Raw genomic sequence first — 20,558 nt, forward strand, 5'->3', positions numbered from 1 at the left:
ATATTGGGAACAATTTCTGATAAAACTGTTCATCAGCAGACTTGGCTCCTGTGTAATTTATTACTCATCCCTGGAAGGGGCTAATTGAGCTTAATTGACCTCTGGGGTCACTTCCAACTCTGAGTCTGTAAATCTGACTTTTTAGTTTACATCATTCCTTATTTTTTGAAACTCAAGAGTGATGGCTGTTTCCTCTACCTTTATAAAATTGATTACTAAGTAAAGAACTATTAATTTAAAAGAGGGAAATAGGATAGTATCATTTATAGTGTTGGGAGAAAGAGAGGTGGCAGAAGAAAGATGGCTCAAGTAATAATTACAGCATAGTACAACAAATGACTGAGTTATGTTCAAAGGCTTTCAAGTGCAGAAAGAGTTAACCTTGGGGAAGCGAGGAAAGACTTCCCAAAAGTGATGCATGGACTGATTCTTAAAAATTACTTAAACAAAAATTCACTTCTCATTCACCCTATAGCAGCAAAAGTATGGCACATCTATACAATGGACCTCTGAAGAGATGTTAAATAGAGCAAGGAGATTTTATTTGTAAATAACATGAAACTATCTCCAAGAGATAATATTAGGTAAATAAAATCAGAGTGCAGAAATATAAACATATTTTTGTGATATAGTTTTTATTGAGTATCTTTCAACAAACAATAGCTTAAAGGAAAGTGGTATTTATTTATCTCAGATATCAAGAAGTGTAAAGATAGGTGCATCAGAGCTAGAGTAGCCCTAAGACATCACCAGAGGTCCAGGCTTCTCATTTTTTCATGCTCTACCATCCTTGGGTTGCGGGCTCTCTTGAGATGCTTAAAGTTTCTATGGTGCCCCCAAGCAGCTGAGCCATATTCCTAACAGGAGGAAGGGGTAAGCTCAAAATGCCAAAGGTGCATGCCCTCTGAATCTATTCCCTTATACTAGAAACTCAGTAGTTTCCTTAGAGACTCACCTAGTGGACTTCTACTTACATTCATTGGCCAAACTGTGCTACAGGATCACCTCTAGCCTCAAGGGATTTTGAGGAGGTGAGTTTTTTAAATGAGTACTTTGTCTCTCCAAATACAGCCACAGGTATGTTAGTAGTGAGGAAGGAGAGAGGAAATAGGTAACTAGCAATGTCTGTCCTCTCATATCTAAACCTTAGGATGCTAAACAATTTGGAGAAATGTTGGAAGAATATGTATCAAAGCAGATTAAGTTGTTTAACATATAATAGAAAGAAAGTAATTTGGTGAAACTTTTTGTAAAAATATTGGTTAATCCTCAGGGTTACATTCAATGTAGTAATTACTTCCTTACTCTGATTACTTAACATAAGCAGTATTCACTTATGACTTTTATCCAATCAAGATTTAGCATGAAAAAATACCTGAGTACTAAAATATATGTGCATAAAATAAGATACTTTTTAAAATCCAGTACACTGAAAGTTTACTAGATTACTTTCAGTGGCTAAACTAGGAATAAGATAATGAAAAGGAAAAATTCCCAGATTCTTATACTGTCACTGCTGTAACACTAAATTATAAGTTGTATAATGTGGCCTGAAGTTGTTTTTCTAATGATAAAATCTTAGAAGTTGTGAACACAGTACTAGAGTGGACAGATTTCAAGATGACCAATCAGTTCATTTCTGTTTCTTTAGAAAGTATGTACTAATCATCACAATAATTTTGTCTTTTTTCACTATTAACTGGGCTCCCAGGTGGTGCTAGTGCTAAAGAATCTGCCTGCCAATGTAGTAGATGCAAGAGACGTGGGTTTGATCCCTGGGTTGGGAAGATCCCCTGGAGTAGGAGATGGCACCCCATTCCATCATTATTCTTGCCTGGAAGTCTCCATGGGCAGAGGAGCCTGGTGTTCTACAGTCCATGGGGTCCCAAAAAGTTCGACATGACTGAGCAACAAGGCACACACAAAACTATTAAACTACCAGTCTAAGTAGTTCTTTAAATCTCCAAATCTTAGAATTTTAGGACTGAATATTAAATTTAGGACAGAAATCCCTGAATCTTAGAACTAGAAGAGACTTTCTCCAGTTCCCCTCCTTTCAGAGATAAGAAGACGAACGACCTTGGAGTTTTAAGGGATTTTCCACAAACTGTCTGTTATAGGCAGAAGGAGAATTGTTAGCTCCCTCTGATTGAGCTAAATCACTTATTTTGGTATAACCAAATTATTTTTGAAACAACTTGTTACTTTCTCCAGCTACTATAACAGAGAGTCAAGTCTAGTCATACTTTCTCCCAGAGAAGTCTTCTGTAGTGCTTAGAACTAAAGATGAAAATTGGACAAGTCTGTGGTGAGCATGTATCAATCTTGGTAGTGTTGTAACTTTGCCCCCTCCCCCATTTACTGTTCATCAGGTAAATAAACATTTTAAACCATCATTGGACACTATGACCATGAGGCTCTGAGTTCCAGCTTTGTCTTTCATAAACTGAATGTTCCAACCAGGTATTTAAGCTCCCCACACATGCTGTAATTAGAATCACAAGTAGATAAAGTAAGTAAAAGTTCTTTGTGAATGGTGGGTACTATACAAATTATGGTTTCACTTTCATTATTACCACTGTTCTTGTTGTTTCTGGCCATGAGGCTTTTAGATTGCCGTTTGTTTAATGAATGGAGCTTTATGATTATGGATGTCTTTATTAAAAGCTCCCAGTAATTCATTTTCATCCTTAGGGTAATTCAAAACACCTACAACTTTGACTTGCCTGGTTGTTGCTTTCTTTCATAAGCTGAACTGCATGAGAGATTTATCCAGTGCTTAACCCTTCTTGAGGTTTATACTTGCTCATAATCTCATTGTGCTAATTTTTGTGAAGTGTAGCAGTGGACGTTTTTGTAAACTAGAATACATTTGCAGGGTACCAATAAAGTACACTTTTATTCATTTCTTTTAGTTACTCTTTTAAAGGACAGTTTTAACTGTTAGCTCCCTTTAAAAAAATGTTTTCTGTTAACTTCTCAACAGTCCTTAAGTCTCCATCCTCAGTGATTTTCTTTGGGATGTAGTGAGGTTTTCATCTAAACCATGAATTTACTCTTTTCAGAAGCTGTTTAACTCACTGGTTCCTCTTTTCCTACTTCCCCAATTTGTATTCAGGTACACTATGTACACTGGAACATTTTTACATATTCTTTTACTTTTTTTAAGCAAAGGAATAAATTAGAAACATGCTTTTTCTTTATAGATGCCAAATTGTTTGGTTCCTTTACTTTATTGCATCTTTATATAATTTATAGTTGTCAAACTAGTAGTACATTGTTTTTAGAGAAGAGTCTTTTATTATTTGATTGTTTTATATATATTTGTCTCCTTTTCTAAGGCTGTTATTCTAGGTCAAATCCTTAAATTTGACCTTTAGGTCAAATCCTTTTGTTAGATGTCCCTTGGGCCTTTGTTATAGCTTCTTCTGATCTCTCTACTTTCACTACCTACTTTTTAAGATTTTATTTGGATATATTTTCTATCTTTCAAGTTACCACAGGCAAGTTTTGCAAGTTGTTTCACTCCCTTATAATACCATATGTCCTTGCTCTCTCCTCCAGTAAGTTTCCTCACTGCCTTTCCAGATTCTGCCGAGAGTTTGTCATTTATTCAGCCTTTACCTCTAGCCCCAAACATTCAGACTCAAAGCCATTGACATATATTTTAGGCTTTTGTTGCCACAGCAGCCACTCCTAGATGTACAGTTTCTGTATCAGATACCTATTGCTGTATAGCAAACTATATCCTAAATTTTAGTGACTTGAAACAGCCATTTTATTTCTTACCATTCTGGGATCACTCATGTGACCGCATTGACAAGCCTTAATGCATAAACACTTACCAGGCCTTGCTTATGTCACTTCTGCTAATATCTTTTTGGCCAAAGTAAGTCATATGGTGAAGCCCAAAGTTAGTGTGGAGGGGACTACACAGGGGCCTGGAATGAAGAAGTATGGTTCACATGGGGTCATTTGTAACTGATTTCAATGCATTTCCAGCTCTGTATTACTGTGTGCCTTTGGGCAAGTCATTACACTATGTATAACAATTTTCTCACTTGTAAAATAAGAGTTAATAGTACCTTCATAGGGTGGTTCTGAGGTTTAAAATTTTTAGTAATTGTTGATTTTCTAATGATTATAAAGTAATTCTTTTGTCATTTTAGAAAATGTACAAACTATAGAAAAGTATAAACAAGAAAACAAACATCTGAAATGCCATCTGATACAGTCCTATACTATAAGTTCCTCAAGGGTCTTCTTTATTTTAATTACTACTGTAGGTATATATCGTGGTTCTTATTCTGAAAGATAAGGTCCTTGAAGGAAGGGACCACATCTGTTCATCTTTGTAAATCCCACAGCCTTGTATTTAAGATTAAAAGTGATCATGTGTAAAAGTGCTTGGCGTAATGACTGGCACAAATTCTATTTCCACCTAAATTGGAATTTTATAAGATACTAGTAAGGATTCTTAGAAATCCTGAAGTTATACTGATAACAAACTATCTGAATGGAACTGTGGGGGGTGGCCGTTATTGGTTGTCTTCTCTCTGGGGCATCCTGGTGACTCGTGAGGTAGAGAATAGGGAATGGTAGAGAGAAGGAAGGTGGTGTCAGGATCTACTTATAGCTCCCAAGTAACTCAGTGGAAAAGTCTCTAAGAAAAACTTCATTCAAGTCTCTCTGCAAGGGCACTGATACAAAGTTACACCAAACCCTCAGCTGCACTTGCCATAGTTCTGTCTTCAGCTTCATGGTGTTTCCCTGAGTTTGATGCATTCAGCTAAGACAGAGACACCAGAAATGTATGCCTGATTTCCAGTGCAAATATGGTAATACTAGTGGAGTCACTTTGTGTTGCTATGTGGGTATATGCAGCAGCACGGATTAGAATACTTTGGACCCTGTCCCCTACTGGCAATATTGAACCAGCTAAATCAGTAATCATCTAGCCGTATAATACTGAATTGCCTCAAAATGAACTCATAATTGATGCCACGTAAATAAAAGCACTGTGTACCCATTAAAATATGGCATGATTGAAGAAATAAAGTACATTTGAAACCTTAAAAAGAAAACAAAACTCCACAAAACTTCAAAATGCTAAGTGAAGTATGTCAAAGACAAATACTATATGACTTCACTTATTTGTGAAATATAAAAACAAAGCAAAACCAAAAACTGAACTCATAAAATAGATTGGTGGTTGCCAGACGTTGGGGGGGATGGTGGGAATGGGCCAAGGGAGGGGGGAAAAATGGGTGAAGGTGGTCAAAAGTTACAAGCTTCTAGTTACATATTACCAAGAAAAAGAAGACAAACATGAAGATATAATGTACTGGGGATATAGTGTGTAAGCGGTGACTGTGGTTAATAATACTGTATTGTGTGTTTGAAAGTTGCTAAGAGAGTAGATCTTAAAAGTTCTCATCACAGGGAAAAAAATTGTGACTATGTATGGTGACAGATTTAATTAGGCTTACTGCAGTGATCATTTCACAATACAGTCGTCCCTTGGTGTCCACAGGAGATTGCTTCCCAGACTCACTTCAGATGTCAAAATCCACGGATGTCCAAGGCCCATAGTCTATCCTCTGTATCTGTGGTTCCACATCTGCAGATTCAGCCAACCTCAGATTGTGTACTACCTACATATTTATTGAAAAAATCCTCATAAAAGGACTCACATGGTTCTGTGCTGTTCAAGAGTCAGCTGTGTGTACAAATACTGAATCATTATATTGTACACCTGAAACTAATATAATGTTATGTGACCGTTATATCTCAATAGAAAAAAACTTCATTAAAAAGGAATAACCTGAAAAAAGAGACACTAATCTATGAAATATTTTGTTGTTGAAACCTGAAATCTGACAATACTGATAAGATGGTATTCTTTACACTCAGACAAATCTTACCTTTGTGTTTTAGTCAAAGAAGTTTGGCAGAGATCACAGAACTTATCCATACTGCTCTCCTTGTACATCGTGGGATTGTAAATTTAAATGAATTGCAATCTTCTGACGGGCCACTGAAAGATATGCAATTTGGAAATAAAATAGCTATCCTGAGTGGAGACTTTCTTCTAGCAAATGCCTGCAATGGACTCGCTCTCCTACAGAACACCAAGGTAAAACTGGGCAGGGTTTGTTCTTATCTGAACGGCCTTTAGGTGGCTCTTGGTTGACTGCGGGAGCCACAGAGGTCTGGACACCCTGCTGCCCCAACTCCACACACATAGATGCTCAGTAAAATTGTGATGAGGGTAATGATGATGATGGCAATATCAACCCTAGTTAAAACTGGTAAATGCTAGGAAAGAGTTTTGAAATTAATTTCCAGTTGTTGGTTTTTTTTTTTTTTTCTGGTAACAGATGGAATTATTTGTTAATTATAGGTAGTGTTAAATACTCAGGATAAAGATGATGTCATCAATATTACCTATCATCTCACTATCCAGAGATAATTACTATAGGTTACTGTTTTCATATATTTCCTTCCAGTCTGTATTTGTTTATTCATACCTTTGGATGTGTGGATTTGGGGGTAGCATAAGTGAAAACTTAACATGTGTAAGCTTTCTTTAATCCTACCTTTTTCTCCCATTGCATAAATGACATGCATTTTCCCATATCATTAACATTTTTCATAAGCTTACTAATGGTTGCACAGTATTCAGTTATTTTGATGTAGTGTTGTTTATTTAACAGATTCCTTATTTGGGGACATTTAGGTTGCTTCTAATTTTCTACTCTCATAAATAGATTTGCATTAAACATTTTTACACATCAGTTTTTCTTCATTTCAGATTATTTCTTTAAGGTAAGTGCCTAGAAGTGGTTCAGAGGGTTTAGTTTTAGTATTCTTGATGCATATTGTCAAGCTGCTTTCTAAAAAGACTGTAGATGTAGTCTTCATTTATCAGTTAGGATTTGGTGTGACTATAAAATAACAGTGACCAAAACAAGATAAGAATTTATTTTTTTCTCCCTCTCTCTCTCTCTTTTTTTTTTTTAAACATATTATTACTATCTGGGACTAGGCAATCCAAGGTTGGTATGGTGATTCTAAAATCAGGAACCCAGGCTCCTCTTATCTTACTGCTCTGCCATTCCTATCTTGCCACTTTGTGGCCCAAGATAGTTGCCATTATGTCTTCACTCCAGTCAATAGTAGGGAAGGAGAAGGAAGGGCAAAAAAAGGGCAGATCTCCTCCATTAAAGATCAAGTAAATACGCATCCTGGACACCCAAGTACAGCCTCAGTGTAAGTCTGCCATCCCAGAATCCCATCTGACTTAGCATTTGTCCTAGACTTTTATTTTTAAAAGAGAATGGTTACTTATAATTACATTAGAATAATGGGTTGGTAGAGCTCTGCTTTCTACTCCCAGCTTCTGCCTCGATTTTCGTCTCACATAGGCCAATAATAGGTGAGACCCATGTACTGTAAGGGAAATTCTCATATTAAGGTATTATTAAATCTGAAAGAAAAGCAGCAATAACTCTTCTCTTTTCCCAGTGCATTCAGATACCGCAATCAAGGACAGAATATAGGACAGTTGTTAATACAAAGTACACTGAATGTCTAGAGACAGTTAAAGCTCCTTCCTGTCTCAGGTGGTAGAAGTATTTGACACTGCTGCTCCAGCTGGCTGTTTGGTGTATCACCCAATTTCTTGGAAAAGTTAATTTAATAAGGAATGTATAACTTGCATAAAATGTTCCTTGACGTTTGCTGTTCACTGTGGAGGCCATAGTTGGGTCACTGACCACATGGAAAAGAGAAGATTCAAATCTGCTGAAAAACTGTCAAGATTAATAGTAGTTACTACTAAAATTAGTAGTTACTTTAGGGAGACTTCCTAAACATGATGGTTTAACACATATGGCTGGAGAAAGTATATGTACATACAACTCTGTAATGCCTAATTTTTGTTGAGATAAATTACTATTGCTCTAAATTAATTTCATTCATTTTTGACCAAAAGCAGTAGCTTTAAGTCTGTTGACTCCAATGATAGAAGAATTTTGCAAATAGCTAGATAATTCCAGTTTCAGTTGAATGTTGTCAGGTACGTCAAGTAACTAAATCATTTTTGTTAATTCTAAAAATGTTTTCTTTTTCAGTCCATTCATGAAATCAAGGTAGAACTTTTGGAAGTATATTCTATCAAAGGTAAAGCCATTTTGAGTGAGACTGGAAATTCAGTTTAAAAGTTGAACATGAAAGAAAATTGTTAGCTCATAATAATAATACAAGTACAAATTTAAGCAAAGCACACCACGGTGTTGTGATAAAAGTAACCATCTTAACTATACTGAGAAACTTGTAGACTAGTTGGAGCTAATTGAAGCACACTCATAGTTCATATTTGCGTCAAAACAAGCATCAACATTCTACTAATTGAAATAAAAGCTATTGTTACCAAAACTAACAAATATCTTTATAGTCAGATCTCAGGACTATAAGATTTGGGGGATATAGCTGATGTTGAGTGTAAAACTATACTTCAGCACCACATATTTCAAAGAAGTATGTGCCTTCTCTCTTTGTTACCTGTCATTAGTCAGATTTTAGAAATCTTTATGTCCAAGGATGGTATTGAACTTTGTTCTAAATGGACATCATAGTTTTGGTTACATTTTGTTCAAAATCAATTGGAAATCTGAAATCAAGTGTTCAACAAATGAAGTACTCAATGAAACTTTTGTAGAATTGCAATTAATGACAACAGAGTTTCCATTGGAACTTTTTCCTACAGAAGGAAAGAAGGAATTGAACAAAATAAATGGTAAGAACTCAAATGCAAAGAATAAAGATTACAAGATTAAAACATGCAGTTCTATACTTGTGATTTGGAATATCTCACCTTGCAGGAAGAATCTTTTGGTGGTGCTCCTATTTTGAATAAATTATACACATATATGAGTGAAATGAAATTGAGAAAATATAGATTTTGCTACATCTAATTTTGACAAAACATTCAAAAGAATCATAGTCGATTTATTTGACAAGTTTTGTCTTATAAAAATATTTGTCAAAGAAAGGTACTCTGAAGGAAGCAAAAATACAGTACCTTGAAAATATCTGGGGTGGAATAGTTACAATTTTCAATATGAAAAGAAAATTAGAATTGAGTATCTCTTCCATTTAGCAAATTTGCTCTGAACTTACCAAGTAACTCAGAACCTGTAGAAAGAGCATCTTTCTCAATTAAATCTACCAATTATCATCTACCAGTCATCTACCAATACCATCAATGATGGTATTGTCATCTACCAATAAGAATCCTTTAAAATGTCAATAATTTCAAATTAATTAATTACAAAATGCAGCTGTGGAGAATGTTGCTGGAGGTTTTATCTTTAAATGCCATGTTTTTGAAAACACATCCTTCAGAAAAATGCCAGTGACGCTATATTAGAGACAGATATGGCTAAGAAAAAAAGTATGTGAATATGTACCAAGAATAGTGATTCTACTATTTTTTAATATTCATGTAATCAATATAAAAAGTTCTTTTTATTTTATTTTAATGTACATGAATATATGTTATTTTTATTTCTTTTGAAATTTTGTGTATTTTTTGGAAGTAATTTTTGAATAGAACTAGTTAACAAGTCCCCCAATGTAATAAAATCAATTATTAGTTAGTACAAGTTTCATCAGATGCTTCCCTGGTGGCTCAGATGGTAAAGAATCTGCCTGCAATGCAGGAGACCTGAGTTTGATCCTTGGGTTGGGACCATTCTCTGGAGAAGGGAATGGCAACCCACTCCAGTATTCTTGCCTGGAGAGAGGAGCATGGTAGGCTACAGTCCATGGCGTCGCAAAGAGTCAGACACAACTGAGTGACTAACACACACACACACACACACCCCCCACCAAAAGAGTCTTCCTGCAAGGTGAGATAGTCCAAATCACAAGTACAGAATGGCATATTTTAATCTTGTAGAGCATTTGAGTTCTTACCATTTATTTTCTTCAATTCCTTCTTTCCTTCTGTAGGGAAAAATTCCCATGGAAACTTTGTTTTCATTAATTGCAATTCTACAAAAGTTTCAAAAAGTACAAAGTTTTAATTATTTTATTACTGCCTTTTACATGGCCCAGTTTGGATGATAAGTTTTATAGTGTCATACCGCTTTGAAGACATTTCTCAGAAGTTATTTGAAATCCTTCTGCATACATTCTGTTGGCTAAAATTTAATGATACAGTCACACCTAGCTCTCAGAGAAACTAGGATATACAAACTTTTGTGGGTTGCCATGTGCCCAGCCAAAAATCTGGAAGATACAGAGAATAGATATTGGGAGACAAATAGCATTCTGCCCTACCTTCCCTTCACACTTTTTGGTTAACGCGTAGTTTCACAAGACAGACCTGCTGGTTTTAGGGAGAACAGTATGGTGCCTTTAGTATGTAGTTTGTGTTCATCTGAAGAGGAGGCTAAAGAAAGAAATTCATTGGCCATATAAAATGGAATTATAAATAATCTCAGTTTACTTGGGAGCCACCCTCTACGTTTTCCCTCTTCACCATACCTGCCATGGTCTCTGTTGAACTTTGGGTCTTGGAGAAGGAGGAAGCCTCAGAAAGTGCGGATCTGGTATGGTTTCTGGCTGCCTTGAGCTGCACATGACTAACCACACACACTGACCCCTCATGGTTTAGATCCACATACCTGAGAGGAAGACATGTCATGGGACAAATTTATATCTGTTTGCTCTGATCATCAGTTTTAACTCACTTTAAGCTATTCTGATGAAGTCCTTTTCTTTTTTTAAGATTTATATATTTATTTTTTGGCAGTGGGGGTTCTTTGTTGTTGCACGTGGCTTTCTCTAGTTGTGATGAGCTAGGGCTACTCTTCGTTGCGGTGCACCAGCTTCTCACTGCAGGGGCTCCTCCTGTTGCAGAGCACAGGCTGTAGGTGTGAGGACTTCAGTTATTGCAGCTCATGGGCTGTATACAGTTCTGGCCTAGTAGTTGTGGCATAGGGGCTTAATTGTTCTGTGGCATGTGGTATCTCCCTGGACCAGGGATCAAACTGGTGTCCCTTGTACTGCAAGGCTGATTCGTAATTACTGGACCACTAGGGAAGCCCTTGATGGAGTCTTATATAAGATTGGGCTTCCCTGGTAGTTCAGTTGGGCTCCCTGCAATCCTGCAATGCAGGAGACCCTGGTTCGATCCCTGGGTCAGGAAGATCCCCTGGAGAAGGAAATGGCAAACCACTCCAGTATCCTTGCCTGGAAAAATCCCATGGAAAGAGGAGCCTGGTAGGCTGCTGTCCATGGGGTTGCAGAGTCGGACACGACTGAGCGACTTTCACTTTCATTAACCTTTTATATAAGGTTAAGATGGTGGTATTAAGTACAAATATTATTAACATACTATAATGACACAAGCAAGTGATCACTTGCTTTAGCCACTTCACTTTATAGAAATAATATTTAAAATGTTCCTTTTCTTAGCTAGCTTGTATCATTCACACATTCTTTCTTTCAGTGTGGTTCAAGTTCAGAGAAAATGGAGGCTCTGTTCTCATCAAAATCAAATCAGATTCATAGCCTGTGAAATCCATTCTTGGTGCTTTGCATTCAGAAGCATCACTATAAATGTTCCAGAGTCTAAGACCTCCACCATCTGCTCCATTAGGCACTGGATTTCAGTAGCACTACTTGATTTACAAAAAAAAAAGAAAAAGCTGATCATATCCAAGCAACAGTTCAGCCTGAAGCTTCTCCTTGAAATAAGAATGGTCAAGCATTCCCTTCCCATCAAGTCCTGTACCTTCATGATCTCTGCACAGGTTTGCACCTTTAGATTGGCATTTTATCAACCTTTGTCTGGTGAGGAAGTTTTTTCTTTTTAAGCCATGGTATGTTTTTTTCTGAATTTGATAGTTGTGTGTTAAATTGAAGCCTTTATTGTATGCATCCCCCCTGTTCATCTGAAACAGATCTTTTGCACATTGTTCTTCAAAGGGTCATTTGAAGGTTCTACAAGTTCACTTTCAAAAGATGCTTCACTGGCTCACTTTTTGTGAAAGACCTTGAGTACCATATCTAGGGTCCATAATTGATCTACAAATCTAGGCTTTCTGTAGCCGTATTTTAATCATAATGGATGATTTCCAAATCATGTGAATATTGTTTTAAACTGAGTAAATTGTAAAGGGTAACTAAAGTGCTCTTTCAGAGAAAATCTTTTGATAAAGCAAATCTCCCATATTCAGAACTGGTTCCTTTCATTTAAATACATGGTGGTATTCCCCTTGGAATTTTTTTTTTTTTAAGGAAAGTAAAGTTTTATCTCAAAAGAGGACTAATTTTATTAAATGAGCTCCCAGAAGCTTCAGTATACTACTATTAAAAGAGGGAGTCCGAGGGGAGGAAAAGGTGGCGATAAGTAAGATCTCTACATATGATAATGTCTTAACAAAGCTAGATGTCTGTTTGACATTTTCACTTTCTTTCATAAGAAAGAAAATTTGTCAGCATTAACAACATAAACAGAGACCTCAGCATAAGGGGACAGGCAGAACATAGCACAAAAATGCTGTATATAGTATTCTGTTTTTTCACAGTAACAGCCTGGTTTTTCTTTGAGAGTATATATTTAACTTGGTAATTAAAGTTAGCATATTTGTAGCAACTTCTAATTTTCTATAACTTACTCATTCTACCAACATCCCACTTTATTTTGCTACTGAATTCTTGTCTGAATTTCTGTGTTATATGTTTGTCATTGCACTTCTCCTGGGGCAGACCATTAGATGAAGTGTTCTGCAGTCATATGAAATTCAGAGCTCTTTTATAATTGCCAAGGGTAAAATTAGCAAAGTCAATTATTCTCCCTTTGGCTTTTCCCTGAAGATATGAGGGGTCTTCAAGGTAATTGCCTTAGGTAACACTTAGATTTTTAAATATCTCTAAGTATAGAAATTGGTATATTAATCCTCTGGTAATTGTCTTACTATTATAGCTATAGTCACATAAGTGTGAATTAACAAGATTTTGAATTCAGTAGTGAATTTAAAAATTAATGCTTTAAAAATTAATGAATTTTCATTCATTTTCAGTTATGGAACCTAAGGGCAACTTTTTATTTTAGTACTTCACTATATAAAGACCCTGAACTAAGAGACCTCAGAATACCTCTTTTTAAGCCATAAATTCTCTGACTCCTTTGAAATAAATTGCTCTATATTGTGTTCGTGTAAAACATCGCTGAGTGCTGAAATGATGAGGTCATGCCAGAATCTAAAATTTTAATGTTTGAGCATCAGGCTATCAACGAGACATGCTAGATAATTGGGAGAAAATCATGACATGGAAAAGCACTATAATTTAGAAATCTGGCTGACCGTTACAGTTTTTCCCTGGTTCCCTGTATTTATTTGTGGACTAGATTTGTATTTTAGGATTAAGCCACAGTGTAAATAAGACAGTGCACATTACTACTTGTCATCTTAAAAAAAATATATAAAAAGAGTGTTTTATTTTATATGTACAGTGATAACCCTAGTATTTAAAAAATTTAATTCACCATATTATTTTTAACCTTTGTAGTGATTTTCATTTAATGGACCTATCCTTACACATCTGAGAGTTAGCCTGGGTCTTGTCTAAGCACCCTGGAACATCATCATGATATCACTACTGGGCACCATTTTATTAAGCATTAGTGATTTATATTTCTAAATAACCAGTGGCACAGATGTACTTCTTACATAGCTGATGTATTTCCTTATGTTAACTTTGTTTTCCTAAAGGCATAAATATGTTGTTTACAAGGAAGAAATTTAGTTGTATAAATACGCTCAATTTATGCATGTAAATCTCCTTTTGTACCGTCTATATATTTTAATAAAGCAGCTGCTATTGGTTATTTGATGTTTTTCTTATCTGTTATATTAATTTTACTTATAAATTCCTGTTGAAAAGTGAAACCTAAAAACATGCCTATGTCATATGAAATTTAAGTTTTTCTCTGTCATATTCATTTAAAATAGCGATTACTGTGACCTTGTGTGTTTACAGACCAGGGTCACGTGGCTGAGGATGAAGAGGAAGGAATCAGCTGTTTATCTGCCCAGTACTTTGTAAACTCTGAACTCAGGAAGTCCCTTGAATAAAATCAATAGAAAGGCCAAATTAGAATACTGAATAACTCAAGTTGGAAAATACTTTTCTTTCCTCTCTCTGACTTTGGAGAAACAGCAACTTATGCTAGTGAAATTGGTGGGGGAAAAGTAGATTTAATTCATATGAATTCTAGAAAGTGGGTAAAGGGAATTACAAAAATTGAGATTGCTGAAGTGTACAATAAGATTGCCATAATCAGTATATTTCTACCTCTCATGGCCAACCATGGTTCAACTCTGTCCATTTCAGAGGGTGTATTTTTGTAGAAAACAGGCTTTAAAAAAAATAAGTTTCTTTAAATGCCAAGCATATGGAAGAAATGCTTCTCTTGCTCTTTTTTCTAGTCTTCAGGTTTCTGACATAGACAATTCAGAGAAGTATCTATTTTGCATAATGGCATTTGACCTTGGACTTCCCTGGTGGCTCAGACGGTAAAGCATCTGTCTACAGTGTGGGAGACCTGGGTTCGATCCCTGGGTCGGGAAGATCCCCTGGAGAAGGAAATGGCAATCCACTCCAGTAGTCTTGCCTGGAAAATCCCATGGACAGAGGAGCCTGGTAGGCTGCAGTCCATGGGGTCTCAAAGAGTCCGACACGACTGAGCGACCTCACTGTCTCTTTCACTTCACTTTCACCCGCAAAAGACATTTCATTGCTTTTTGGCACCAAAAGGGTAAAGTTCAAGGTTTTAATGAGATAATAAATTTTAAAAGAACATAATATTTTGTCTTATTTCTAGTACACATCTCAAACATGTATTACTTTTATTTTATATGCAAGGAAGCAGATTCAGACTATAAATATAGTGTCTGTTTAATACTTGGCTATGTTAGCATCATATGATAAGAAAAAACTGGAAAATTATTCTGAGAATTTTGAAACTGTGATTTTATAATAGCATTCTGACTTCTCTAAGTGATACGAAGATAGTTTCCTTTATCATTACAATATATGACACCTCCCTTAGGTTCTGTGCATATTTATTCTAGTCATGAAAATCTACACTTGAGTGGGTTATATGAAGAAAAGAATATTAATCCTGGGTGTCAAACCACAGAGGATGAAAACAATTAATTGAATGATTTCCACAAGTAAAATACTGATGACAAGACTCTTCTCCACCCACCCTTTCTTCACGCAGTGGACCTGTACACGGTGCCCCTTTCTTTGTCTCTTACTATGCATTACTCAGTTCATTTCACCTCAGGCAGTCTTCAGAATGTATACACATCCTCTTTAATTGTTTTCCTTCAGTTTTTCGTTTTCCTTTTACCTGTTATTTCAGAAAAATTGTCATCCACCTTTTTGCCTTCTCTTTACTTTTTTCAAGAGGAAAAATAAACCAACAAAGTTTGCTTGGAGTTGGAAGAACTAAAACTTGGTATATAAAAGGAAAATTATAATAGAAATGAAATAGGCATGGGAAAGAACCAGTGTATCTATCCTCATTCTCTTACTGAACCAAATTTCCCTGTAACTATCAGCATTTAAAGATCATTTTTAAATATTTCATATTTAGTTTTGTTTTTCTATTTGTTTAGTTGCAGGTATTGGAAGATTGTGGTTTTCTATCCAATTTTTTATTACAGGCATAAGGTATTTCTAATATTGTGGACTAAATAAGCTTTTGTGGGTTGCCCTGGAAACCGAGCCATCATATATAACCTTATATTTTGGGAAAATGTAGTATGAGCTCCAAAAAATTTACTTATAGATAAAAAATTTTAAATGTATTACAGTTGTAATCTCATGCCTACTATATTAAATTAATACTGAATTTGGATACCATAAGCAAAAGAAAATTTAAGAGCATCCAAAAGGATCCATGTGACTACTTTTCATTAATTATAGTGATATAACTTTGGTTTTAGCATTTCCATCATTTTCTTCTGAGTTGTAAATACTCAACGAAAAAATTCACTCTAAGCCCAAGTTGGCTTACAGGGCCTTAACCCAGAAGCAAATTTTATTTATTTAGCAATAGTGATTGGGAAGAGCCCTTTTCTGGCAGCTAATGACCTACTGGAGGACTTGTGTGCCCAAGGCAAAGCTGAAGGCCATTAGCCCAACTGGTCATTAACTGACAAATGCCTGACCCTGAGGTCATTTCTGATATCATAAATTGTGAAAACATTAAAGTGGGTTGTTGGAAAGTATGGTTGTGCCAAGGAACTTTCTTTTTAAGAATTTAGAAAATACATTGAGTTGTTTGCTGTTATTCATGTGGCTTAATTGTCTTTGTTCTTTATTCAAGTCAGATATCAGTAAACACTAAAACTATACTGTGTGTGTCTGTCTAATCTTTAGTTTTTGAAGGACAGTTTTCCTATTTAGAATATCAGATTAATTACTTTATTGCTAAGCAGCTACACTCTTGTGGATTACTTATGTTTTCATAATGTGTTAAGCTTTATAGCATTTATCTATTTTATATTCCTTAGTGATGTCATATAAAGCTACAAAGAGACGTGGAAATAGCCCTGATGTTGAAGTGTGTAGACCTACTTCCTATCTCTACCTTGTTTAAAAAAGATAGTCATTTAACATTGGACAACTCATTTTATCTCTCAGAATTCCAGATGAAACCTTTTTCTCCAGATTGTTTATCTAATGTCTTAATACACCATTTTGGAAATGAAATTAGAAACTTCATAATGTAGAATATATAATAGTTATTAAAATTACTACCAGTTATTAAAATACTAACAGCTTATACTTTTGAGTATTTACTATGTAGTAGACACTGTTGTGATTTTTGTATATTAACCTATATAACCTCTCCCAAGACAAAGGAAAGAGCTAATTTCCTTGTGATAACAGTGCTAATAAGTGGTAGAGTTGCTGTCTAAATCCAGGCAATCCAGCTTTGAAATCCTCATGCTTAACTGAAGAAGAAAACAAAGAAAGAAAGAACCACAATAGCTTTTTTGCCAGAAATTTTGCACTTAGAGATATTGGAATTTATAATATCTTAAACAATTAGTGGTTTTTAAATAAACATTTCAATAAAAATATCAATAAGCCTTTATAAAACATTTTAGAGAAACAACTACTAAGCAAAGGCAACTTGTTTTCTTAGTTTCCTCATCTATAAAAGCAGCATTATTTCCATCCCCTGCCTCCTTGCCAGTTCCAATATTCTGCAATTCTGAGTGTTGTGGGAAAAACTCAAAAGCTACAACATACAACCAGATTCTGAAAAAGACATTCAATATAAAGAAAAGCAATCAAGAAAACTTTGTAATAAAATCAGAGGTGTAGTAGAAAAATCAAAATGTTTTGTAACTATCAGAGATCTTGAGATTGGACATGCGTATTTCAGCAATCTAAAGTAATACCCCAAATTTATGCACTCATCTTTATGGCTGATTTGTGATGAGAAACTTATATTTTGTGACGAGAAGCTTCACTTTTTCAAGTAGTTTAAGCCATAAGGTGGTATACAAATGAAAACAGCAATTGAACAGAGTGGTAATTGTGCAAATTTATTTTGAAATAGTTAAGATTTATACAGTGAATTCACACATTAGAACAGTATTGATAATTCAACAAAAATTTTTGTTCATGTGCTAAGCATTCGAGATAGAGATATCAGTTTAAAAGTCAATTGTGTATCTTTATAAATTAGAGAATTTCTAACCCAAGGGTATTCATTATTTGATTCAAGGGAACAATGCAGCTAGTCTCAATTCTCACTACCTAATTTTTTTAAAAGGAGGGGAAAATGGATTGTCTTAATTTTCTAGAATGCAGTATTAGTAGGGCCCATTATTTTTAGAATTTCACTGAATCACAGATTTTGAAGAACTGTGAAGGTATTTGGAAGAAATACAGTTTTAGACAAGATGCATGGGTTTTTAACACATATGAGCCATGCTTTTATTTCTGTGACTGCTTTTGAAGTGCAGACCTTGGGACGTCTCTAAATTACAAACATCTGCCTTTCATGTGGCCCAGTTTGAACAGGAACTGATTATGCTGAAAGGTGAACTGTGTTACCCAATAGGACATGGTATCCCTGGAATTTACAAGATGTATATGTGAATCCCAGAAAAATGCTGAAGTTTTTAACTCGTTGGCCAAATGTGGTCTAAGCCAATTTGTTTTCATGAATCTAATGCAATTAAAGCTAATAGTCAACATCAGTAATATAAACCAACAAGATTGATATGTACCCTAACAGAATATACCCTACAGTACCCAAGAATGATTCTGTTTTATCCTGCCTCTGTTTATACTCAGTTGATTTACTTGTTTTTGGTATAAAGTGATAAATTAACACCTTTACAAATATATTTCAGAATAACAATGTTTAAACTGCATATGAAAAATTGGGGGATTTTGCAATTAACATGGCTAACCAAGGGGCTTCCCTGGTGGCTCAGTGGTAAAGAATCTTCCTGCCAGTGCAGGAGACATGGGTTCAATCCCTGATCCAGGAAGATCCCGTATGCTGCTGAGCTACTAAGCCTGTGTGCCACAGCTGTTGAACCTGTGCTGTAGTGCCCCAGAGCTGCAACTACTGAAGCCCGCGTGCCCTGGAGCCCATGCTGCACAAGAAAAGCCACTGCAATGAGAAATCTGTGCACCACAAGGACAAGTAGCCCCCACTCACTGCCACTAGAGAAAAGCCCATGCAGCGAAGAAAACCCAGCACAGCCCAAAATAAATAATTAATAATAAGTTAAAAAAATTTTAAAAGATGGCTAAGGTATGAGCTATACATGACATTATCAGCATGATATAATGGTTCAAACCACATATCAAAATATGAGTCATATATGACAAGCTATGAGCTATTCATGACATATCAGCATGATGTGAGATAATGGTTCAAACCACAGATCACATCCTGCTTATTGGTGGGTGGTGAAATCGATTTAGTAAGTAACTATTAACACCTTTTTTTTTTTATGAAATACAAAAGAAAATAGGAATAATTAAACCTTTGTTTTATAAAGCTTTTCATTCATTTTTATACATATGCATGTATACATGTACTGTGTCATGATGTAAAATACAGTTCTTACTCTGGGTTACCATTTAAAAATTTTGAAATCCAGTACTACCAGGCAGTGTCCTAGCCAGCAGCATCCTCAGTTGCATGAAATACTCTACTATGATTCTGGTGTTCTGAAGAGTCACACTGTGAACTTCTCAAAAGTGGAATTAACTTTTCAATAAAATCATACTTGGAAAACACCACTTAACATCACTGAGAGGGCCCTCAAATGAAGAAGCAGTGAAAGCAAAATGTAGGTTATTGGCCACATGGGGAAAAGTGTGCAGATCACTGAAATGGCAGACATTATTTTCTTCAGAGAAAGTCCAGTCATAACAAGGTATGTTGTTGTTATTAGTCGCTCAGTCATGTCTGACTCTGCACCACATGGGCTGCAGCACACCAGGCTTCCCTGTCCTCACTATCTCCCGGAGTTTGCTAAAACTCATGTCCATTGAGTCGATGATGCTCTCCAACCATCTTATCCTCTATCATCCCCTTCTCTTCCTGCCCTCAGTCTTTCCTGGCATCAGAGTCTTTTCTAATGAATCGACTCTTCGCATTAGGTGGACAAAGTATTGGAGCTTCAGTTTCAGCATCAGTCCTTCCAATGAATATGCAAAAGCATCTCCTTTTTCTTTATTTCTTCTGAAAAGTTTGATCTTGATGTCAGCATTTTAAATTACCCGCCACTTTTTCAGGAACCTAATTATTTGGAAGGAAAGTTATGACCAACCTAGATAGCATATTCAAAAGCAGAGACATTACTTTGCCAACAAAGGTCCGTCTAGTCAAGGCTATGGTTTTTCCAGTGGTCATGTATGGATGTGAGAGTTGGACTGTGAAGAAAGCTGAGCGCCGAAGAATTGATGCTTTTGAACTGTGGTACTGGAGAAGACTCTTGAGAGTCCCTTGGACTGCAAGCAGATCAAACTAGTCCATCCTAGAGGAGACCAGTCCTGGGTGTTCATTGGAAGGACTGATGCTGAGGCTGAAACTCCAATACTTTGGCCACCTCATGTGAAGAGTTGACTCATTGGAAAAGACCCTGATGCTGGGAGGGATTGGAGGCAGGAGGAGAAGGGGACGACAGAGGATGAGATGGCTGGATGGCATCACCGACTCGATGCACATGAGTTTGGGTGAACTCCGGGAGTTGGTGATGGACAGGGAGGCCTGGCATGCTATGATTCATGGGGTTGCAAAGAGTCGGACACGACTGAGCCACTGAACTGAATTATTGTTTAAATAAATGATATTTGTCACTGCTCAGTGACAAACACAGCCAATCATACACCCTCATTCAAAAAGTAAGCAACTTTTGAATTACTTTTGTATTGCTAATAAAAGAAATCCACATTTTTGGCTAATTGGCTATAACTTACTGCACAGG

At 35.9% G+C, this 20,558-nt stretch overlaps 1 protein-coding gene across 1 annotated transcript in view; it reads left to right on the forward strand.

Moving 5' to 3' along the window:
- The window catches only part of PDSS2 (decaprenyl diphosphate synthase subunit 2), a 275,381-nt gene that overhangs the window by 157,482 nt on the left and 97,341 nt on the right, over positions 1-20,558 (forward strand). The window contains 1 exon segment of the mRNA XM_005898195.2: positions 5,938-6,136. Within this exon segment, the coding sequence (XP_005898257.2) occupies positions 5,938-6,136 (199 nt within the window).

This window comes from Bos mutus, chromosome 9 (genome assembly GCF_027580195.1).
Source record: "Bos mutus isolate GX-2022 chromosome 9, NWIPB_WYAK_1.1, whole genome shotgun sequence".
Classification (NCBI taxonomy): domain Eukaryota; kingdom Metazoa; phylum Chordata; class Mammalia; order Artiodactyla; family Bovidae; genus Bos; species Bos mutus.